Source organism: Rousettus aegyptiacus, unplaced genomic scaffold (assembly GCF_014176215.1).
Source record: "Rousettus aegyptiacus isolate mRouAeg1 unplaced genomic scaffold, mRouAeg1.p scaffold_m13_p_11, whole genome shotgun sequence".
Classification (NCBI taxonomy): Eukaryota; Metazoa; Chordata; class Mammalia; order Chiroptera; family Pteropodidae; genus Rousettus; species Rousettus aegyptiacus.
The window spans coordinates 2,342,729-2,366,865 of NW_023416286.1; the positions used below are offsets into that span (position 1 = coordinate 2,342,729).

Consider the following 24,137-nt stretch of genomic DNA (forward strand, 5'->3'; position numbering starts at 1 on the left):
TTGGGGTGTCGGTGGGAATCCCACTGGATTTATATGACAGTTGGGGGAGAGTCATTTTTATTTTTAGGTTGAACCGAACGAAATTGCCAATGTTTTGACCTGTAAAAACGGGCCAAAAAAGGTTTAACTTAATCATTAATATTTTCATCCAAGAATATCAAATATCCTTGAGTTATTTAGCCCTTCTTTTATGTCGTTTGGTGGTTTTATGACTCGCCTCCTTAATTACCTCGTTCTTTAGTTGTGTTTAATCCTAGATATGTTGTAATGTTTGTGGTTATGCCAAAGGGTATTGGGTTCTTGGTCGAGTCACTGTGCGAGCTTTGTCGCTGGCCTTCGGGCGTGGGTCACGAGGTCTAACGTGTGGAACACACCTGGGAACGTGTCTCCTCGCAGGCCGCGCGCTTCTGGAGGGACCGCCTGGGTGCCGCCAGCCGCTAGGACGCGACGATCCCGGGGGTGCTGGTGGTTTATTCCTTCACCGCAGGGCCGTGTCAGGTTGGGTCACAGGCCCCAGGGCAGGGTTTGCAAAAGTTGTTGTCTTCAGGGGCCAGGCACATAACGCGAGGGGTGGGGGATGAGATCGTGGGGCCGGGTGGGGGCGGGGTGGGGGCATCTGTGGAGCGGAGAAGGCCCGAGTCCCGTCCATGGCTGGGGCATTCGCTCCGGTCAGCTGAAATTAGTGAATTTGAGTCCAGTATTGTCTTCTGAGTTTTAAAGCTCATGGTTTTTGGATGTTGGGGACCAAATCGACGTCCGTGAATGCGGCGAGGGCCAGTGACAGCGCATGTGCCAAGCGGACGCGACGCGGCTCTGGCGTCGAGGGCGCAGGTGCAGACACGCCCCTGTGTTCTTACCGAGCAGAGGCCCCCCTGGTCTGGCTCCGGCTTCCCGGCTGCTGTCCCCGCGGGTCCGCGGTGCGAGCCACACCCGCCTGGCAGCTCGCGACAGGCCTCGCTGTCTCCGCACACGTCCTCCGATGCTCCTGAGCCCCTCCTCCGGTGCTGTCGTGCCCCCTCGTGCGGGCCCCTGCTCTGGCGCTCACCCTTGGGCGGCCAGCCTGCGACCGTCCACTCTGGGCTCTGGGGAGCGCCACTCTGCCTCATTGGTTACTGAGTCCTTAGTACCTAGTGCTGTGCCGGCCGCCGGCCGCTGCCGCTCAGCAACCGAGCAGATGTCCGAGGAAACCAAGACGGTGGCGATGGGCAGTTAGGGGCGAGGCAGGCAGGGAGCTTCGCGGTGTTCGCGAAGGTCAGGTCTTGGGGCTTGGGCACGGCCAGGGCCGACGCCCCACGCGGCAGTGTTGACTTGCAGCCTGCAGGCGGGCCGGCTCGCCTCGGTCCTGGAGCCGCATGTGGGCTGCCTGCACCATCCTCCCGTCAAGGAGCTCAGCTCGCGGAGCTCAGAGCGGCCAAGTCGGGTAGTTTCATGGTCCAGGAGCGCTTCCCGCTGAGCAAGTTCCACGGGGACGTGCGGCGCACCCCGGGAACCTGATGAGGAGACTCCTCGCTGCCCGCACCCCCAGGAATCTGATGAGGAGACTCGCCGCCCCTGCCGGTTGCTGCTGGGCTTGCGGCTCAGGGTCGGTGATGTTGGGCTGTACCTTTATCCATGGCGTGCAATCTGAATCTTAAACGTGGGTCCAACCTCTTCAGGTTTTAACATTTTTAAGGGACTTTACAAAAAGTTGCATTTCTTCCCATTTTTCTGGAAGGCGAAGGGCGGTCTTGCCACTTGCCTGTGAGCGCCACGATGCCCAAGGGAGCGCGGGGCTCGAGTGTGATCCACGCTCCACCGAGGGGGGGGGCTCCCCAGGGCTTCGGGGTACCCGCGGACACAATGCAGGCCGCTGTGCGCCTGCCTCCCGCTCCCGACGCGAGGCTCTGACCCGTCGCCAGTCCGGCCAGCGACTCCCGCTCCCTTGCTCCGTTGAGCATCTCTGCCTCTGATTTAGGCAACGTTACGTCCATCCAATGTGGCCAAATTAGTGGTCATCATTGAAAACCTCTTCTTCACCCATCAAAGTCCAATTCAACTGACATCCGTTCATGAAGCCGACCCCAGACTGCCCCGTCCGAGGAGCTGATTCGTATCCAGTGGATTCACCAGTCGACTCTGTGTGGACGTTTTCAAAGGTAAGGCCCGTTTCTCTTTCTCTAGAATATAGCAAGACGACTCATGGTACGTGATTAATATGTTTGTTGTTTTAATGAAGGAGAAAGTAAATGTTGTTTGTTATGTTATGAGTCTTGGCTCTCCAACTAAGTGATAACGTTTTTGAACCTGGCACCTGGTGTATTTTCAGTAAATGGCGGCTGCGATGCTGCTGCTGTGTACAGTCCTAGGTGCTGCAGGTACAGAGTCAAGATGGCTAGAGGTCACCCTGAGAAACTGGGGACAGGACGTCTGATCGACTTCCCACAAAGAGCACACAGGAGGTTTCATGTGCTGTTAGCTTTGGAGGTTGGGGAAACTGTCTCTGGGGAACAGAAATCCGAGTTTAACGAACTACGTAGGCTTACAACATTGGGAAATGAGGCACGATGGATTCGCTAGGCGGAACTACAGAGGTGGTTGGTTCCGGAGTGTTCGGTGGTCACTGTGAGGCTTCTTCCCGCTCTGTGGAGGATTTTGCCCTAACTCAAGCGTCATGGCAGAGCCTTGGCAGATGTAAGGAAAGGAGATGGCGAGATGCGGAATAATCTGAGACACAGTGAGCAGCGGCCTCCGTGGCGACGCGTTGGTGGGAAGAGAATCGTGAGATGTGTACAGCACGGGGTCTAAAGGGGTCTCATGGCAGCGCGATCCCCAGCGCGACTGCGTTTCTGCAGCCGTGAAGGAGACAGAGAAGGGGGAGCTCTTAGGAGGGATGAGACCGAGGACGGGGTGAGAGAACGGTACCACGTCCCTCTCCCGGTGATGGGGCGGGGGGAAGCCGTAACCAAAGGCCCTTCTGTTTGGGGTGATGTCGAGAGCTCCGCTGTTTAACTTAGGGAACTCGGTTATGATAACGGAATAGTTTCCAAACGCTTTTGGGACACTGTAAACTGGTCGACCTGGAGGGCTTATGGCTGAAGGGAGCACCTTGAAACCGTGCCCCAAACACGTCTTTTGTAAACATTTAGAAATGAGCGTTTTTGTGCCTCTTCTCTGTGAACTTTGCCTTTGTGCTAATTAAGTATTTCAGGATGATTCAGGCCCTTCGAGTGGTCTTGAAAGATGCGTCGAGTGTTGCTAACTCTGTGGTTATCAGCTGTAAAACTGTAGCCATCGACTATGTATGTCTATAAATTGTAAACACACATGTGCATGCACACACATGTACACACTCATGTGTACACACACGCGCACTCATCCCTGCCCCAGTAGGGTCTTGTGCTATGTTCAGAGTTGCCACAGCCCCTCGTGAGGCTGGATGCATTTATACTGCGGGATACAGCCATTTACCCGCAGCGGCCTTTCTGTGTGTATGCAGTCAGTTCTGTTTCTATGGCCTTTTTCAGACAGGGAAATAAACGGTATTACATTGCATGAGAGGTTAAGGTAACCTCTTACACAATGCAGTACTATTGATAGAAGAATAGCTATATAAATAATGGGAATATATACCATATCATAGTGTCTGGCCACTAAAAAGAATGAAACAGAATAATATGTACTGATGTAGAAATATCTCCAAGATATACGTGACGAAAGCCAGTCATAAAACACACCGCACAGCGTTGTCTCGGCGCAGATTGACTCAGAGCTCCTGGCTTTCCCGCGTGACCCGCGACTGGTCCCTCCCTGTAACCCAGGGTCTGTTCATCCAGCAGTTGTTACTTATCACCTGTCATCTTGCACGAGAATGTAGATTCAAAGTCCCCGTCTTCTTCCCGCACCTACTGTGTGCCCGGCATGGAGCTGCTCTCACCGAATGCAAAGCTGCTGAATGAACGAATGACTGAATCCCATCTGTCATTTGTCCCCCACACACGTGTGTGTGTGTGCCTCACACTTATGTATATGCGCATATATAGGTAAAAAGTGGAAAATTGTTGACAGAATACACATCAACAGTTACCATGTGTTCATCCTCCATAAGGGAGATTTTTATCACTTATTCTATTTCTGTACTATGTAATCGTTTACAATGACAATGTGTTCACGTATTCCGTATTTAATGAAGTTGTAGGCTTCTTTACCATCAGCAAAGAGCAATTGAATTTGAATTTAAAAGCTACATTCGATCCAAATGCTTAAACATTTGCTATTGACTACATATAGAATGATAAAGTATTGCCGAAGCAAGGAAAGTAGGTCTATACCTCACAAGATTATACAACTTTGGATTAAAGTAAAAAAAGGACGAGTCAGAACCCATTCCATCAGATTATTGGCCCCTTATAAAGTGTGTGTGTGTGTGTGTGTGTGAGAGAGAGTGTGTGTGTGGGAGTGTGTGTATGTGTGTGCGTGCGTGTGGGAGTGGCATGGCATATAGTATGTTTTCTGTTTTATTTTTCAGCGACATTCAGTTTAATTATAATGGCATTGAACGCAATGGCTCCGTAAGCTAATACACAGTCTTAGTGTTTAAGGCTCCTAGCTAGCAGGAGATTACGCAGAAATCAAGCTTATCGCTTGGATGTGGCATGGAGGGGAAATAACCTTTCCTAATCTGACTTTCTCGGCAGCGATTTGAGTCAGGCGAGCAGTGGGTGGAGGTCGCTGGGCAGGTTATCTGAGGTTATTTGTGTGCGTACTCTCCTTGATCGAGTCGGGCATGGTGGTGACCCCAGTTGCACTGCTAGGCGTCACTTCAGGTCCTGGTTAAACTGCTTCGAGTTCGTGCTTGCAGACAGGCAGCGTTCCATGCAAAGTCTAGACGTGTAAAATAGGAAAACCTCATCTAGCCATTTTGCTAAGTGACCGAGAAGACGTGTCTAATATAACATGTGAGTTTTCCCTCTTCAGCCACCCAGCCTTCAGCGTAAGTTGGGGACTGAGACCCCCTCCCACGAATAGCCCAGGCAGGGACTGTAGTTTTGGGCTGAGTGACTTTGGACGGTACAGTCCCTGAGATCTCTGGACGGCTGCTGGGACCCTCCGCTCCCCCATCACAGCCCCGTATTTATGTCTGTCCTCTTAGCTTTTCCGCGTTCCCCATTTCTTTTCCCCTGATGCTGGTCCCTCAGGTATTGACTGCTCTTCACACAAAACGAGCTGCCGACCTTGGCCGTGTCAAACTATAGTGCCATGTGTTGCAAGAGGTCAAAGGATCAAAAGAGGTCACTTCGTAGTCAGAAGGGAGGCGCTTGAGTGGGCACGAGGTCTCTGCGAGAGGCTGGACGAGCTCCGCAGCTACGTCGCGGGGGTGGCGCATGCTGCGCGCGCACCCAGCGGCACAGGCTGCACGCCTTTGTGGTTGCGATGGTAACATCTCAATAACAAAAAAGGGAGAGGCTCTTTCCGAAGGGATGTCTACACTGACAAGTTCTCTCCCATTGCTTACATTGTAAATTTTTCATGGAAAATTCAGGGCCTTTATAAAAGCGTGCAACCCACACTTAAAACAGCTCGGAGGGGCCCCTGCCGCAGATGTGAATGGGTTTGTGTCGCCTGACGTGTGCCCACCCGTCTTCGGGTCTGGCTGTGGCCGTCAGCTTCCCAGGCTTCTCTGGTCCGAATGGGGACGAGAATGCTGTGCCGGAGAAGACATCGGAGACATTTTCTTTGGGCAAAGCACTAGGCGTTGCCCGGCGCCGCGCGCGCCTGCGCAGGACCTAACCGCGCTGGACCTCGACCATACAGAGACCTATTTGGGGCCAAGACTGATTCTCCATAAACGACTTGTACTGATTTCCAGTGCAAAATGGAGCTTTACTGCCGGGTCCCTTTACTTTCCTGGCCGTGAACCGTGGAACTCCCCAGCCGTACCTGTCAGTCTCCCTGAGCCAGCCAGGTGTGAGCAGGTCGCTGCGAGCGGCGCAGGGCACAGGGCCACGTGCTCGGCTTCCACTGCGCAGGGCCAGGCTCCGAGCCCCGGCTCCGAGCCCCCCAGCGCCTGCAGGTGCTACGTCCTCCCCGCCTTAGCTCCATCCCTTTTCCTCACCTTCTGAAGGGACGCTGACCCTTAGGAGGGGACGCAGTCTTGGAGCTGTGGCATTGCCTGTGGATGCCCCTCAAGGTGCAGCTAAACCTGAGAGCGGGTCTGAAGATTCTGGCGGGGGGGGGGGGGGCGGGGGGAGCTACTGGCGCATCTGCTGGAGAAGCCAGGCTTCCCGTGGTCTGGGCACATAGCCAGGCCCACTGGCCGAGTGGGGGCGACAAACGGCGGCCGGCCCGCCTTCCCGCGCACTGCGCACGCGCGCCGGGCACTGCGGTACGTTTCATTTCCGCAGGATTTCTTAATGCCCCGAACAGATGGGTTTCGTGAGAAACGAAGGGCAGTTACTACTCGAATTTTGCAGAAGATGCTTGACGTTTCTGAATTGCATTCTCAGTTAGAATCGAGCAAAGCTACTAATCCTAAAGCCCGAGCGCAACAGTCCTGAGGGCGACAGAGTGTTATCCCTGGCGTTGGCATTCCCGTCCATCTCTCCCTGTCCTCCTTGCGATCTTTCCTGGATCTGTGACAACCACTTCCCACGTCACGTGCGGTTCCGTCCATGCACTCACCAGCACAGCAGGTCACGCAACCTGAACATGCACTACGGGTGCAGAAGTTTGGTGTCAGTGATACAGCGATGACAGGAAAGATGCCCCTTTAGGTCGCTAGGCAGTCCTAGCGACTGAGATGCCATTTAGGAAGGAAAACGGTGCGTTAGAGTGAGTCTCTCCTGTTCCGACCTCAGTCTACTGGAGACAGAACTTATGCTTTCTAAATGCTTTCTTGTTCCAATCCTACTGCTTTAATCTCAAAATATTCTAGAAATGTTTTACTGCCATAGCAATTTAGGTAATAGTTTGATGATGGGTTTTTGGGTTCAGGCAGGCTTTATTAAAAACATCTCAGGTCAGTATTGCCTTCCGTTCTCTGAAATACTCTAACGACCTTTTCAGAAACAATGGTCTCTGCACGGTTATTTGCGCGGATATTCATGCCTCGCCCTGGCGTAGACGAGGCTGCACAGACCTTCGCCATACCCGCTTCACAAGTGTCCCCTGAGTCCTTAACAGCGCCACCGTCGAGTAGGCCGCCGGCAGCACTGCTTGTCACACAGTGTGCCCTTTGAACGCATTTGGGACCTCGCAGGAGAATCTGGGAAGTGTGAGGTAGAAAGGTGATGTTCGATCGTGTGGAGGAGCTGCCGGTCCCTTGGGCTGCTGGCCAGAGAAGTAACGGAGACTCTCGGGAGGCCCACGCCCGCCGAGGCGACCTCAGACCGCGGCCCCAGGTCTGCCTGCAGAGCTTTTACCTCTCAGCCCAGCGGAAGTGGACGCTTCTTAAAGGGGCGACACCACCTGTGTGCCCCCAGGAGTCAGACCGCGGCCCGCAGGACCGGCCGACGGCCCGTGTCGCCAGCGAAGGCTCCTGCGTGGAGCGTTTGCAGTGCCGGCCACGCACGCTGGTTTTCCTCCACGCCCAGGCCGTCACGTGACGCCCACGTGAGCTGGCCCACTCCCGCTGCGCCCATTGCGTTCGAGTAGACACGTCTCCAGTGTCCGTCCTCCTTCGGCAGTTCGTGCCCGGCCTGCCCTGCCTAACGCTCCCAGTAGCTGCTTCATTTGGTCCTGATTCGGAGGCTTCCTGCCTTTGTTTCTTCACACATATTTCCTGTTTCCTCTTTTACTCCCTTCCACTGTCTGTGCTCAGCGAACGACGGCCGAGAGCCTACCGCGTGGGCAGCGCTCAGGTGTGAGGACTGACGCCCACACGACGCGTTTTCTCAATTCTCTAATGGTTCACAGACATTTTAATCCTGTGATTGAGCCGTAATAATTTCTACTTGTCCCACTTACTAATTTACCTTACTCCATTTGTAGCTTCGTTAAGTCTCGTGCCCAGTTGACCTGATGACAGTGAGTAAGTTGGGGCGCACAGGATTTCTGCTGAAGAAGCTGTGCTCATTAAACATGCGTGCGAACGACCTACTTCAGAGCTTTAGTTACTTGGATTGCTTTGTTGTTCACTGCTGTATTCACCACACCAGACATAAAGCGATGCCTTACAAACGTTTGTTGAATTTACGGATATGGAAGGAATTCTGGACCTTTTAAAACTGAAAAGTAACGGGATTTGGGTTCAAAGTAATTTCTAACTTTATATATAGCATCTCCACTTCTTAAAAAATACTTTAAATATTTTTATTATGCTTTACATTTTTAAAAATAAATAATTAAATTATAGTCTTTAGGAAGCTTAGTTTGAAGGGGTGGGAACGAAGAGATAGTTGTTGTTTTAAATACATGCTTGTTGATGCCCACAAGGTCATTGAAAGTGAGTGCCTGTCTGTCCTCTTGCGAGTGACACCTCGCATGCTGAGTGCGGAGCCCAGGACCTGCCCACGGCCACTCCTAGTGGGGACCTCGGTCAGCCACCTGCTGACCCTGTGACTTGGAGCCAGTTAGTCCTTCCTCGCCCTGTGTCTGTGAACCAGGCGTACCAATTCAGGAGACCTCACAGAAGTGTTCCGAGGGGCAAACGAATCAATGTTAACAAAGTGCTGGGAACGGGCCCGGTGCCTGATGGGGGCCGGGTCAGTTAAGCACCCGCGACGTGCTGGGTGCCTGCCTCCGATGGCGGCTGCGGAAGGGAACCGAGATATCTACACATCTCCTGGCACAGTGCTTGGGACCTGAGGAAGGCTCAGTCAGTCAGTTTTTTAATGACGGAGACATTGAGATTTTGTGCCCATAGTCGATGGTTTTAAAAATAAGCACACATGAAATGAGAACGAGTGAGTAACATGGTCTGTTACAGGCACTGCGACACCCAGACGGCCGAGAGAGGGGTGTCAAAGAAGGGTCCCTCGGGGTGGGGGTGGGGGCCGCTGGCCCAGAGGCTGTGGGAGGGGCGGGGAGAGGGAGCAGGCTGTTGCGTGGAGGGGCGGGTCCCGGTCAGCGCGGGGCGCCGCCCGGCCGGTGGCCCGGGGAGCCTGCGGTCGTGGGCGGAGGGCGCCCTCTCTGCGGGGTGTTGGGCAGCGAGCTCCCCAGGGCGCCTGCTTCCTTCTCACTTGGGGGCCCCGGCGGCATCGCCTCACGTGCCTGTGCGCGAGCTTTCCCGCGCCTGCCGGCCGAGGGTCCCTTTCGTCCCTGCTGGATGCCCTTTGGCCTAGGACTTCGCTCTCAGCTTTCAGAACGCTCTCTCAAAATTGCATTTCTCCTACGGATGGCTGTGCCCCACCGAGAGCTTTTCCTGGAAGGAAACGTGTGGGGACAGAAACGTCCCCCAAGTCCTGTCGGTGGGCATCTCGTGGCCACCCGTCTGGCGCGTGAGCCCTCGTGTGTGCCCTGCTTCCTCGCTTCTATTTTCTTTGGAATAGAAGATGTTGTCACTTAAGAAGCAACAATAACAATGGGCCGGACCCCGCCAGTGGTCCAAGGTCACAGAAATCCCGTCAGTGTGCAGACTCGCCCCGAGCTGCCCGGCTCCCCGGCCTCCAAGGGGCGCAGCTTGTGCTCGGGGCTCTCGGGCTCAGCATGTGACAAGCGCCTCTCAGGCCGCTTTCCCCGTCAGCTTTGGAACGGCCAGTGAGCCGAGGGCTGTCACTCTGGATCCCTGTCACCTTCACTCATAGGTTTGTGAAAGAAGGAATCACAAGGAATTGGTGTTTTTGAAGATATCTCCGTGTGCGAACGTCAGGGCCCTGGTCACAGAGCATGCCGCGCTGGCAGATGGATTCACTGCCTCGAGCGGGGCTCTCACGTGTGAAACTTTGTAAATGTTATATACATGTCAGAGACTGTCTCCAGAAAACTAAGAAACAAAAGGCTGGAATAGTTTTAAAGAGTGAATAAAGGGAAGACAGGAAATTGGCAACTTAGTACAGTTGAACTCAGTAAGTGCTAATATTTGCTTATTAGAATGATATTTATTAAAGACTTTTATAAGAATTTCTGTAAGATTCTTCGATACTCTTCTTTTAGTCCTCAGAAGATTTTTTTTTAAAAAAAATTAAAAAGCTGGGAGGAAGGTGTATTTATCGGATTTCGACTTGCTTGACGTTTGAGCAGTCTTGTTAAATCTTTGACACCTTCCAACGAATTCAGACAACTCGCTGGCCAATTTCTATATACACGAAGTGGGTCCAAAAAGTGGCATTTACTAAGTTATGACGACATGTAACTTAGTTACGCTAACTCATTTACACCTCGCCAGGTGCCCGTGCAATGGCCAGTGATATCCCAATGCGATAAATGGGGAAATGGAGGCTCGGAGCGTAAAGACAGGCGAGAGGCCCACATGCTCTGACCCGTGAGGCGGCGCTACATGAAGCCTCCCCGAACGCCCGGCTTTTTCCAGGTGCGGTGGCTGCCGTGGGACAGTCCCTTCCTGCTTATCCTCTGGTCCTGGATGGCCATGAGCTTTCAGATTTGTTCAACTCTAACTCTTTAACCTGCACCCCAGTTATGAAAATGGAACTTGGGTCCAATGTACTTCTTTCAAAGAGTCGCCCAGCGTCTGACATTAACATTTCATGAGACATGCTCTCATGAAAAAAAAAAAATCTAAACTGATGGCAACTGCACGCACCTGACTTCTTTGGTGCAGGACTTCTTTGGGCGTTGGCTGTGAGCTCTGACTCTCTAAGGGGAGGGGAGCACAGGTGTGGGTCCAGCAGCCGTTCACTCACGGGCTCATTCATCCTCCCGTCCTGGTAGATCCTCAGAGGATCTGCCATCTAGGAAGCGGCCCATCTCAGCGTGCCATCTTGGGCCAACCGCTTTACCTCCTTTGGCCTAAATTTTCTGTTTTACAAATGAGACTAGAGATATTCCAAAGGTCCCTTTAGCTTTAAAAATTCTATGATACAGTTCCCCCCCCCCCCCACCAGCACCCCCAAACCAAGTCTAGGCATTTGTGCTGCCAGGTGACCTAGCTGAGGATAGGATAAGACTTTCTGAAAACCATTCATCCATCCATTCATTCATTCATTCATTCATTCGATCATTCACAAGTGAAACATTTATCGACTGCCACGCACTGTGCCAGGTTCCGAGAATAGAAGGACGAGATGCAGATAAGACCCAGACCCGCCATCTGCCCTGAGGACGAGGGCCTGATAGGCCGACGCACCGCGGCGAGAGCACGCGCCTGCACGGTGGCGCCGTGCGCAGGGACGGCACAGACACACGTGGATGCGTGACCGTGACGAGGCCCAGCGAGGGAGCGCAGGGCCCTGTGTGAGCAACAAGGGCTCGCGGAGGGCCTGCCTCACTGTGCAGGTCTGCGTCTTCGGGGGTGCAGGGCAGGTGCTCCTGGGGCCCCAGGAACAGAAGCAGCACGGGGTGGGGGGGGGTGCAGCATGATGTTATGTCTGCAATGTGCAGTGACCTCTGACCTCCGAGTGTGGCAGTTGCTAGAATGTCGAGTTTAAGGCAGGGGAGGGTGAGCATAGGGCTGTTTTTTGTTGAGGGAAAATGCACACAGGACCATCAGTTTAGATTTTTTTTTTAACCAGTATTATAAAATGTCGTTAAAATATTATTCTTTTTACTAAATTGTTAAAACGGGTATAGGTGAATTTAGAAGATCATACACCCGCACTGAACGTCATCTGTGCCAGTTGTCCAGAGCTCCGCCGGACCTCACGCCCGGGGGTAGTCCTCACACTCCCGTCGCCCAGGCGAGCCGAAGCCTCCCTGAGCGGCTCTGACGGCTTCTTTTTGAATGCCCCCTAAAGCGGGCTCCAGGAGGACCTTTCTGTCGGGTCCGGAACGGTCTGCAGAAGACCTGCCTCGCACAGTCCTCATGTGGAGTTCGCAGAAGCATGAGCTAGAGCCCCGCCCCCCGCAGCTGTACCCGCAGGTGCTCCAGGTGCTGGATGGAGGTGGCAGGAACCTCATGGGGAGAGGGGACGATGCGAGAGCGTGAACAGGGGACAGCGTCACTTACCGGGCTCTTGTTGTATTTTGTGGTTGTTTTTGAACCAGGTGATCTGAGGCTCGGGGACGCCGTTGGCGTGACAGTCCAGAGTGGCGGAGCCGCTGACGGCCACGGTGTGGTCGCTGAGATTGCGCAGCAGGTGTGGCGCTTCCTGATCTGGTGGACAGAGAGAGAGTCGTCGTTACTGGTCAGCGTCCCCCTCCCGCCGGCCGCGCGCGGCGGCACGGAAACGCACGCAGGAGCAGCCACGCTCGGCCGCGAGGTTCCACGCGTGTTTCTCTGCCCCGAGCTTCTCTGCTGCGGTCAGCCGACCGCATCCTCCTTATTAAGCTGGAGTAATAAATCGAAATTCGTTCAAACACAAAGAAAAACCCAGAACTACGTTCTGTGTGTTTAGATGTCACTGTCAAGGTTTCCGCTTGGCCAACCAGTGTTCTTTCTCTTTCTGAGAGAAGCTTTTCTCAAACCTAGGGCTTCCGCATAGTATTTTAGGAACTGGAAAGGCAAGACGTGGGGTTTAGCTGCGCCGATGAGCTAACTCGAGTTCGTGTTCGTGTCGCGTGTCTGCGAGGGCACGTTTGTGTCCTCAGCTGTCGGTGACCTACACTGTGAGGCCGCAGACCCAACAGGAGAATTTCTTGAACTTCGAAAGCTTTATTGATTCCTTCTTCCCTTCCCAAATGCAAGCCACCGAAGGGTTCATTCAAGAGGCAGAGGCACAGATTTGTGGGTTTTGCACTATATAATAGTACAAATATTATATTTTATATTATTTTCTCTTAGAACATACAAATATGATACAATACAATTTATTTTAATAAAATGCCAACCCATATAGTACAACAAAATGAATGTAATACATTAGGATGCGATACATTACAACATTAAAATCCCATTAAAACCCCATGTCGGAACACCAGTACCCCAGGGCCCTAGCGAGGGGTGTCGGGTGTCTACGGGTCAGTCCTGCTGATGTGTGTGCATTCTAGTTAGGCGGGGGCAGACGGGTGGGTAGCTCGAGCTTCCAAGGGGAAAGAATAAAGGAATACAGTCTGTCCCACCCTCCCAAGTCGTCTGTTTCCCCCTTGCAGGAAACCCTGGAAGAGGAGTCAGACGGTTTGGGCACAGCTTACACACTCTGCGTCACCGGCTTCCGTCACGCAGACGAGCCTTCTCTGCCCATTTCTGAGCCCCCATCTTACTGTCCTAAAACTGCGAACGCTGCGCAGGGGTGACTACGGGGCTGTGAGAGGGGCCCGGTGGCAGGCTCTGCTCCCGGGCCCCCGCCGCGGCCTGCCGGGCCCCCACACCTCTCTCTCCCTCTACTCCTGCAGCCAGCGCTCGGGATTAGCATCCGCCCCGGCGGCCTAGCGCTCTCCGGGTAAAGCGTACTGTCGTGGGACTGATAACGAGTCGGCGCAGCGTAACAGGGCAGCGTCGCTACCTGTCAGGGGAAACAGATGCTCGTTAAACTCTGACTTCCATAGCCGATCATTCGTCTTTCTCATTCCGTACAAAATGGACTCTGAGGCGAGAGAGCGTGCTGCTGGGGGCGCCGCGGCTCAGGACTCGCCAGACAGCGCGCGGACGACAGCGCTGGCCGCCCACCTGCCCGCCTCGCCCTCCTCCCTGCCGTCCTGCCCCGGGCAGAGCCACTCTCGTCTCTCTGTGTTCGCGCCGTCTGTCAAATAGCCTTTCCTAGTGGCAGCTGCGGCCGTCCGTCTAGTCCTTTGGCTCGACGGCTCTTACAGGGGCCGTGGCCCGCCGCCTCCGGCATGTCTCGCTCACAGCAGCCACGCTGGAGCAGCTCTGAGCACCGTCACTGTTTCCCACGCCCTGAGTGGCCGGATGACCTGCCACTGCCCGCGGGCCTCGTGGCACGGAGGAACTCGGAACACAGGGCCCGCGGCACCCAGCTTGTTTTCGAGGCTGCGAACTAGCGTCAGCAGCACACGCACATTTTAACGCACATGTCACGAGGAACTCTGTCACGAGGAACTCCCACGGGCCCCGTCCGCCCTGCACGGACCGCAGACCAGAGCCGCAGCGGGCATCTCACACACACAGTCCACGTAAACAAGTCTGAAACACGTGGTGTTATGATTTCTTTTCCTTTGCGCCCGTTTCTGAAAGAATCTCTCCTATGAGAACAGTCTCATTTCTGGCTGGGTTCTAAGGGGCCCGTTAACCGAGGAACCGTTCTGCCGGTTCCCGCTCTGTACTTCACAGTCGTCTATTTTGGTGTTGCGATAAGGCAGGGGCGTGGAGCCCGTTTTCGAGCCTGTCGTTGAATGGAAACAGCAGCCACTTTCCGAACAGAAAGTCGGGAGTGACAGAACATCCTGCCGTCGTCAGGGCCACAGATGGCCCCCCGCCCGGGCGCCGCTCGGCGCGCCTGCGTCGGGCCCAGCGTCCCCTCCCCGGCTTTCCGCTCTCCACCCGCAGTGGGCACGAGGAACCAGCCTCGCGCCCGCGGCGCCCTCGCCCTCGCCCTCCACACCGGGCCCTTCTCCTTTCTCTTTCCCCAGGATCCTCCCTTACTCCACACCCAAAAGAGTAACTACTGAAAAAAATTGTTGTTTTCTTTTTGGAACTGCCCAGAAGGATTAATTACACAGCAAACAATCAATTACAGAATTCTTAAAATCTGCTCCTGTAAATACGAGCACCCTGCCTTCCCCTTCCCCACGGAAACCGCAGTTTTAAGGGGAAGGAAATGATAGATCCTGCATGTCCAGTCCACTCCCCAGACCAGCGGCCGGTCCGGCTCTCATGAACACGCAGGCCTCCCCGTCCGTGGTCCTGAGGCCCTGCTTCCTGAGGGAGCACACTGGCTCTAATGAACAAAGGCGCCAGGCACAAGAGCCATAGGTAAAATTTCAGACACAATTGATAATTCTTCCCTCTGGGCTGACAACTTCCAGGTTGCTGATTGTTTTCGGCTCTTGCAGGGGCTCTGGAAATGGTATTGTTTACTCTTTCACACTTGACAAAAGCAATTCCCACGTGAAAGACCAGTTTAGCCGTGGGACAGAGTCTGCTCCCTGAAGTAGGAAACGGCGAGAGCGTTCCCAAGCCCGGGAGGCTGTCACTGTCACCTCCTGTTGGGCGGCTCGGCCGCTGTGCTCTCAGCCGTGCTATTTTGGTCATTATAGTTTGTTTTCCAGTAGTTCATGCCAATCCCGTATAATGACCAATCATAGATGAAAACAACCAAACAATGCTAATTAAATTGGTGAAAAAGGTCACTTTGCCCCCAAATGCAAGTTTAAAATAAGGGATTACAGTCTCTCTCGATTTAAAAATGGTGTATCTATTTTTCAATGACTCTGAATTCTGCTTCTGTAGTTTTGCTATTTCTTAATCCCCACAAAAATCCTATTAACACAGGTTTATGGAGAAAGTGGACTTTTTAGTGGGCAGATTATAGATTTACATTTAGAAGAATGCGTTAACTCTCTGGTCACAGTAGCCTTTATTTCCTTGATTATCATTGTGGTACACCTTTGAATGCCATCAATTAAACAGGATAAAGTTCTTTAAAAGAATAGCCAGGGGACAGAAATGTTTAAAATGAAGGCGTGACCCACTCTCCTTCAGGGGCTGTCACTAAACTGTTCCGTCCACTCAGGCAGCGAGGAGGACACCGGGCCCTGGACTGGCTACCTGGAACTGCACGGGGTGGGGGAGTGGGCTCGATTTGGGGGGCTCCTCGTGATCCATACTGCGATGAACCCTTCACACCTCTGAATTACACCATCATCTTGTGCCCGGGGCCCATTTTAGAAGCTCCAGTTTAAGATTAATGTGCTTAATGTGAAAAAAAAAAAAAAGCATTTTCAAATAAATAAGCATTGTGACTTGCTATCCAGGTGCTATTTACAAATCAAGAGCAGATGAAATAGTACACAACAAACCCAGGCAGAGGTCCGACAGAGTCTCAAATTCAACCGCGCTCATTCTGAGCTGGAGAGTTAACTCATTCGCGTCCGTCTTTGGCAGAAACCAGCATCTGTTTAAATTATTCGGTTTGTGCAGCTTCGAAACTTAACAGTAAAAAGAGGTCGGCATCAAAGCGGAAGGAAAGGACCGGTTCCCAGTTGTCTGTCGGGCGGGAGAAGACAGCAAAGGGCAGCGCAGAGCGCGTGCGCGGGGTCCTCCACCTGGGCCGCGCCCCCGGGTGCCCGCGGGCCTGCGGGGCCGGCGCCGGCCCGGGGCTCATTATTACTGGCAGCTCCAAACTCATTTTGGGAGGAGCATCTCCTCTGGGCTGGAAAATTAGCAACAGTGACCACAAATCAAGATGATATGAGACAACCGTGACTTCTGAGTGAGTCCTTTAATGTTTCACATTACTTTGTGTGGCACAATCACTCCTCGCGCTCTTAAATTTGGACATCCGAGAGAAAACGGCCTTTTTGTCGCAGTGCTCACCTCTGATTGCAACTTCTTTCTTCTGAAGGATTTCTTCCCCTGTGAACAGGTTCCTGGCTCTGCAGGCATAGGTGCCCGAAGCCTCCAGGGACACGTTCCTGATGACGAGGTCCAGGGTGGCGGAGAGGGCCGTGGAGGCGGCCTGCCGCTGCTTGCTGATGCTGTGCTGCACGGTGCGGTTGCCGGCCGTCCGCAGCAGAAGCCACGTGAGGTTTCCGTACAGGAACCTGTTCGCCGTGCACGACAGTCTCAGGTCCTCCCCCTCCGCGGGCGTCTTCTCCAAGCTGACCTGGAATCCGTTCGGCACGTCTGTAAAAGAAGAATGAAGAACTTGGGTTCATCGAAAAACCAGCGAGCCACCCGGAGGCAGTCAGATCTGAGAACCGCCCCTACACGAGTTCCCTCCGCCCGGCCCTGGAAGGGCGACGACCGATCTCGTTGTTTGAGGGGACCTGATGGAAGGCGGCGGGGGGGACCCCGCTCAGCCACCCCCGCGGAGCAGGAAGCGCCGAACGGGGCCGTGGGGCCGGTGGACATTTTCCTCACTCGCCCAGCACGGCCCTTCGGAGTGGAATTTGCTTTACAGCTTGGGACGAGAACCACGTTTCTGCATCGTGTACGGAGCGACCACTGGTAAGAACGGGCCGAACAGCGACGTCATAACCGACTCGTGCTGCAAACCGGGGCTGCACGCGGCGAGCAGGCGGCCCCGGGGGCGCGCCGGGGGCCGTGGGCCGGGCCAGCAGAGGCTGCCTTGGCCCCAGGCTTTCCTCGAAGAGAAGCACCCGGTTCCCCCAGCGGCCGCTCCCCCAGCGGCCTGCAGCCGGGGCTCCAGCACCCGCCGCCTGGGGCTGTCTCACCACCGTCCCCGCCTTCTGCCGGGCCATGGGCGGAGGGCAGAGAAGGGCCGGCGTCCCTGCCTGGGCCTCCCTTCACGGGGACCGTCCCACTCAGACAGAACGGAGCGAGGGTTTCTTCTGGAAATGCAGACCACTCACCCCCAAGAACTGTGGATTCCAACGTGGGGGCAATGGTGGGGGGCGGAGGGGATCATTTCAAATATCACGTTCATTCCCAAAAGCTTATTAGACCTTTTCTGAATGCGACTGTCAGCAGAAGCCATCTTCTCTGCTGTCCTTCCCCGGCCGACCTTCATCCCCATCTCCTCAGAGCCTCTGGCGAGTCCCCCCTCCCCGCCCCCCTCCACCGCCTTCTCGCCTCGGGCCACCGTTCGGCTTCTGCATGGGACTTGCTTGTCATTCTGGACCATGTCACCAGGGGATTTAAAAAAACCATTGGCCGCTGGCCCTGAACTGACCTGCTCTCCAAACCCTGGCCTCGGGTGTTACTCGTGGTGTATCTGTATTTGAGCAAAGAGTTTGGGCCAACATTTTACAAAGTACTTTGAAGATGAAAAGCACTGTGTTATGCTATTATTATTATTATCCTTTGCGCACAAAGCTATAAAGAAACCTTTAAACCTTAAGGGGACAATAGTCCAAAATTAGATATCATATCAACTCTTTCCTAAATCTCACTTTGCTTGTTTTTCTGATTTTTCTGGGCTTTGGCTTTATTCTAAAGTGTCACGTCTGAAGAAATGCCAAAGTATTCATTTGAAACCTGGGAGCGGGGCTGACAGTGGCTCATGGGGCCGTCAGTGGCTGGAGAGAGAGGAGGCCCGTGGGGGCTTTCCTGCTTCTAAAATGAAAATTTAAGAACGTGCCAGAAGGTGCAGAAGCCGCTGACAGTCGTTTTTGACATAACAATGAGGTGTCAGAAATAGCCCCTCTAATTCAGCATCTTTTTACATGTGGGACATTTTCCAAGCGCGAGGACGAAAACCTGGCCATCACCTTTCACACGGACATTGGCACAGAAGTACTGTGCACTGGTGGCGGTCAGGGCATTTCTCGAAAGACCACAGACTCCATTTACGAGGTCTCATCCTGGTACCAGAGCCCAAGGGAGCCAAGTAACACCACCGAGATCATGTAGAGAGTTTCTGTTTACTTTAGTGATTTGAAACTTCCTGTGGAAATAGCTCACAGGCTTCCTGATGGAAGATTTTGTTTATCTTTGCCAAGCACCACCAGGAATCTCAAAATAAAATGCGTTCAGTGACACGGGGAAGCCGGGGAGATAAGGCGGCTCTGTTCCTGTTGCGCCCTCAGTAACTGTGCGGACGCCCGTCGCCGAGCCGGGTGCCAGCGGAGCGCGGCGCTCACGCGGGGGGAGAGGAGGGGACCCAGCGGGCTCCGAGGTCTGCTTCTCGCGTGGGGGGCACCATTACTGAGGCAAGTCCCGTGCGTATCGCCACGGGACGGCCTCTGACGGGCGCCGATCGCTTCCTCGGCGTACCCCTGTGGCATTCCCTTTTGATCCATGGAAGATGGTAAATAAAATGTCCCAAACTAGTTAATGAATCCAGAGGGACTCTTCCCTTTAATTCACGCTGATTTTTTTTTTTTCAGTCTGAGTACAAAAGCAGACCCAAGAAAGAAAGAACTGCCTTCTAACTCTCCACGTGAGCACAAGAAAGCTTCCCACACTTAGGTGTCGCGGAGTCGGTGCAGGCATCCTCGGCACCTTCTCACCTCATCCACCTGACACGTATCACACCCACGGCAGCTTACGAGGTGTCCCGAGAGCGCTTCACCCTACGGTTAGACGTTGTGACTTGACCGGGCAAACGCGGACTGAGCTCATGAAAGAGACAGGCACGGGAATGACAGGGACGAAGGGCGTCTCACTTGTCCGGGGGAAACAGAGACAGAGCCGGCTTCTCTCCGCCTGCTGAACTGAAGTTACCGTTCTCTACGGGGAAAGTGCGTGGTTCCGGGGAAGCTTCGCTTTTCCAGTGCAGGCGACGGCGGGGGTCAGAGGCGCAGCCGTGGCGGGGTTCTGGGGGCCCCGGCTGACCAGCTTCCGTGAGCCGGGAAGGCAGCCCCAAGGGCTGTATGTCAGGCGGGCAGCATGCCTGAAATGAGGCTCAGTAAAGGTCCAAGTCTCGATCTGGGCGTAAAGCGGTTACATTTTCGATGGATCTTTTACAGCGCCGCCTGCGCTAGGTCAAGTGTAAGTGAACACACATGCACTCGTTTTTCAGAAAACAGACCTGTGTCCGGTCTCTTCTCTAGTGAGAGCAAATCTCGTGACAAAGATTTGAGTAAGAAAACGGTAATAATTAGTTTAGAAATAAGTTAAGTGAAAGACTCTTATCACGAAGCAAAACTAGAGCTTTTCAGGACTGGTAGAAAAGAATTCAGAGAACTCTATGCCAGGCAGTGGCGGCTTGGCTGGCTGAATTTGTGCGCCGATTTAAGATTCAGGCTCTTGAATTTCTAGAGGAAAAAAGGCGTGAGCTTCAAGTCGGCACGTTTGAGTCGAACTCTCACTGTTCCTTTCTGAGGACAAGCCTTGGGGTCTAGAAAGGTTGCGGCCATTCATTCCATGGTTCTTAACTGTGTAAAGTGGTGGGGGGCGGGGGAGGGGGATGTTGAGTCCGGCCGGGGCCATGCGGCGGCAGCGAGGCCAGGTGCAGGTGTACGACGCAGCGAGGACGGACCCGGCGGGCTGGACGGGCTGGACGCTGGGCACCAGCGCGCCTTTCCTGGGACCGTGAACTTCAGGACGGGAGCACGCCCCCCCTCCCCCGTGCACATCCTCTTCTGGTTCCGCCTTCGTCTCAGGCGCGAGGGGTCCCTGGCCTGGTCCGCTGGTGGCTCTGTGTGGCCGTGCCCCTCCCCACAGTGGGGACAGTCTGCGGGGCCAGGCGGCCATGCCCTCCCGGGGCCTGTGCTACCCCCACTTCTACATCTTTCCTGGGGACTCTGTGGTCCCAAAATTCCCTGGGAAGATGCCCCCAGGTCCGCCTGCAGACGGTCTCAGGTCTCCTTCCTCTTCACGAGTCTGTTCTCCGAGGTCTGAGCCCTTGTTGCTGAGCACAACACTTCCGTGTCCCCGGGAGGGCTGTTCGTGAGCACTGTCGGCAGAGGTTGGGCGTGACAGCTGGGGAGACCGTACACATGGGTGCATGGTGCCCCTCGGGGTGGGACGGAGCCAGGAACGGGCAGGGAAGACAGGTGAGTCCAGCGCTGGGAGATGCGTGGGCTGTCAGGTTGCAGGGGGAGCTGCCGGCGGGCGGGCCGGACCCCGAGGCGCCTGGGCGAGCTCCATCCGCACCTCCGGGCACCTCCTGTCCCCTCCACCATGGAGCGCTGAGGGGCCCCGGGACTCCACATCTGGGCCTCACCTTCGGGTCGCCGTGAAGGTGTATTTGTCCCCAGGGACCAAACACATCTAGCAGCTTGCTCACTGGGGTTGGAACTTGGAGGCGATGGGTTCGGGGCCCCCACCGGCGCTCTGGCCTCGGCTTGGCTCACATCCCAACCGCCCGCCCGTGGGCTGCGACCGCCTCACGCCCGGGCCCTGCCGGCCCTGCCTCCGCCCTGGGGGCCCAGGGCCGCCCTGCACCATGCACGCGGCAGTTGAGCGAGTCACCTGAGCTTAGTGCGACCGGAGAACTGGATTTCAGTCCATTTTATTCTAATTAATTAAAAATTTAAAAACTGAAGCAGTCTAATATTTTAAAAAATGTCGATGACATGTTGAAATGATGATATTTTGGCTATAGTGGGTGAAATAAAATTAATTTCATGTTTTCCTTTTTCCTTTTTAAAACTCTGGATACTAGAAAACTTTAAATTACAGACATGGCTCACATCATGTTTGTGTCGGACGCGCTGGCTCATGCTGGTGATTCAGCTGTCACGTGACCTGCACGTGCCTTTCGATGCCAGCATCTGTGTCATTCAGCCTTCTCCTTCGTGTCCTTGGTGTTAAAACCACGTCCCTAGAAGCCAGGGCCACACCGCCGTCCCCACGGGCCGGCGCACGGTGCCCCCGCACGCACGCGGCCGCCGCGCGGCCCGCAGCCGGCTCGCTCGGCGTTCCGGGCCCTCGACCACGCAGACGGGTGCGGGTTCGCGCGGCACCCTGTTCTCGGCCACACACACAGGGCGGCACACTCCTCTGTGCCTCGTCCGTCCGCGTCGCCCGACAAGCGGCCCCTGGGAAGCCGCCCTCCACAGCCTTCTCGCAGCAAAGGGCTCAGCTGCTCCGCGCGAACGCGGACTGGGTTTCCCGCCACGTCGCCGATGTCCAGGGTGGCTCTGCCGTGCGCCTCTCACGTCCCTTCCAGCGCCGACGCCGGGAACCCACTCGGGGTGTCACCCATGGCCCAGCTCCTTGGAGGCCCGGCCTGCTCGCCAGCACCTCCCTGAGACCTGACGGCCCACGCACCTCCTGACTCTGGCCCTGCCTGCTTCTTTCTGGAAGGCTCCAGGCCGCTGCCGCAGCCTGCCCCTCACAGAGTGAAGTTTCCAGAGCGCTGGCAAGCCGCCCAGGTTTCCTCAGAAACTGGGGGCGTGTGGAGCCAGGCGATTGTTTTTATACTTTGAGCTACTTACTTCCTTCCTGTACCCGCGGAGGGACACAGGGAGGGCCACTTGTGTACCTTGAAAGTTTTAAGACTTGCAGAGACTGTCATATTTAAAGCTGAACATTCTTAAATGTTACCAAAAACTAGCACATTAATTATTGTCAGCAAAGTTCAAGTTCAGGTTTTTACGGGAGAGCCTCATTTCCCAAAACGGCGACATGAAGTCGTGAAACCATTAGCTTCTGGGTTAACAACGGAAAGTCATCACACGTATTATAATTTGTTTCCTTGGTTATCATTGAACGACTGCTGTGTGCCGGACCCTGTGCTAAGTACTGACGAGAGTCAGAACGTGAGCGCGACCAGCTCCCAGGCCACCGTCCGGCGAGGCAGACGCGAGTCGCTCTGAAAGAGGGTTCAGAGGCGTCGCCCTCTGGGAGACTCGGCGGTGCAGGAGGCCTTTCCTGCGAGCAAAGGACGGAGGTACTCGGAGTTTGACAGTTCCACGGAATGTCATTTGTTTCTTTAAATAAAAATCTCTCAATCTATGAACCACTCAATCTATAACGAGGGGCCGAAGTCCCCGGGCTGTCTTGGTGGCCGCTGGGCGTGCGACTTACCTGTGATATAAAAGTTTATGCTCCTCTTGGCCGTTCCCACTTTATTGGAAGCCACGCAGCTGTAGATCCCAGGGATTCTGGACTCAGCCACAACCAAGGTGCTGGCCGTCTGCGAAAGGAAGGGACATTTTAGCTGGCGACAGGACAAAGAGCTCTTGGCACATCCCAGAGTTCCTTCTGAGGGTCCAAGCGATTCGGCCCTCCCGTTCATTCAGCAAAGCTTGTACCACACAGTGGTGGTTACCAGAAGCTCTCCCCGTGCCGAGCCCCAGCAAGAATGGAAAAATAACAGGAAAGCAGGTCCTCAGGGGACCGAGGGCTGTGACCTCCGACTCGCATGAGGGTGTCAGGCTTATTTCTCTCGTGCTGCTGGCGTGACAATGACAACCCTGACGCTGGGGTGCAGGACTGCACGTCCCACTCTGTGAGGCGGGCCGTTCTGCGCCGCTGAGCACAGGTGAGGCCGGGGCCGTCTGTGGTTTGGCTGACCCGAGGCCGTGGATGCGCTTTGGGAACAGGGGCCTTTGCTGGTTGGTTCTGCAGTGGGCGTGTTAGGGGAGCAAGGCTGGCCGAACCATTTCTTTCACGTGCTCAAAGAAGGTGGCCTTGCAGCCCCGATGATGCGGACAGAGAGGCGAGAAACTCCTAACCAGGGCTGTTGCGTGCGTTTGTGAATTGCTGAATTTCCCTGTCTGTCCTTCCCTAATCTAGGAAATGAGGGTGTAAGTTATGAATTAGCCCAATATCGTTTCACTAGATTTTAGTGCTGTTATTTGAGAAATTAGACCCTAAAGAAAACTAGGAGTCAAATTTGTGTGACCTTGAAAGCACTTTTTCAAACTGTGATGTCTCAGAAAGTAATCAAATAGATATAAGCTTACAGGCTCACTTTACTGTTTTTTTTTTTTTAAGACAAAGGTTAGTAATACAGAAAAATTATTGAGTTTTGAAATTCAACTCAACCTTGCAAAAAAGTAGTACATACTATAAGCAAAAAAAAAAAAGAAAAAGAAAATGCTAGTAAGGTTTTCATATTTAAAAAAATGTTGATCCCGTTGCTTATAAACTGCTGCAGCCTGCCTCCTGGGACACGAATACCGGGCCGCAGGCTTCGAAACTGCGGCGGCCGCGCCAGCGAAGCGCGATGGCCGAGCGACGTGCCGACGAAGGCTCCGCGCAGGCCGGAACGTGGCCGGACTTCCGAGGCGCGGGGCCCGCGTGCCGCAGGGGGGCTGCACGCTCGTCTGAGCCGCGAAGTCGCACGCGCGACACTCAGGTCCTCGCATCCCGGTCGGCGGAGGAAGGCGCCGCCGTGCGTGTCCTACGGACCGGGAAGACCGAGCACACACTCCTGCTGCTCCAAACGCTGTCGTTTTCCCCGCGGTTGGTGAATGTCACGGGACGCTTCCTCTTCCGTTTGTGGGATCTGTTTGATTGTGCCACCCTTTCACCCTCTGTGTGGTAATGAAATTACTGGAAACGAAAGCGTCTGCACTGCGTGGCATTTTAGATTTAACTTAGCAGACATTTACTGAGTGTTCGTCAAGGCGGTGCCCACACGTTTCAAGGCACAGAGATGAATATGACGCAGTCTGCGTTCTTACCTTGGAGT

At 54.4% G+C, this 24,137-nt stretch overlaps 1 protein-coding gene across 3 annotated transcripts in view; it reads right to left on the reverse strand.

Moving 5' to 3' along the window:
• FLT1 (fms related receptor tyrosine kinase 1) overlaps positions 1 to 24,137 on the reverse strand; it is a 139,578-nt gene that overhangs the window by 43,955 nt on the left and 71,486 nt on the right. For 2 of the 3 annotated variants that reach the window (XM_036228396.1, XM_036228397.1), the window contains exons 12-14: positions 22,526 to 22,634; positions 16,463 to 16,771; positions 12,038 to 12,184 (exon numbers count right to left, since the gene is read on the reverse strand). In XM_036228396.1, the coding sequence (XP_036084289.1) occupies positions 12,038 to 12,184; positions 16,463 to 16,771; positions 22,526 to 22,634 (565 nt within the window). Of the gene's footprint in view, positions 1 to 4,143; positions 4,861 to 12,037; positions 12,185 to 16,462; positions 16,772 to 22,525; positions 22,635 to 24,137 lie in introns of those variants that run through there. The other variant, XM_036228398.1, reaches the window with a different exon arrangement.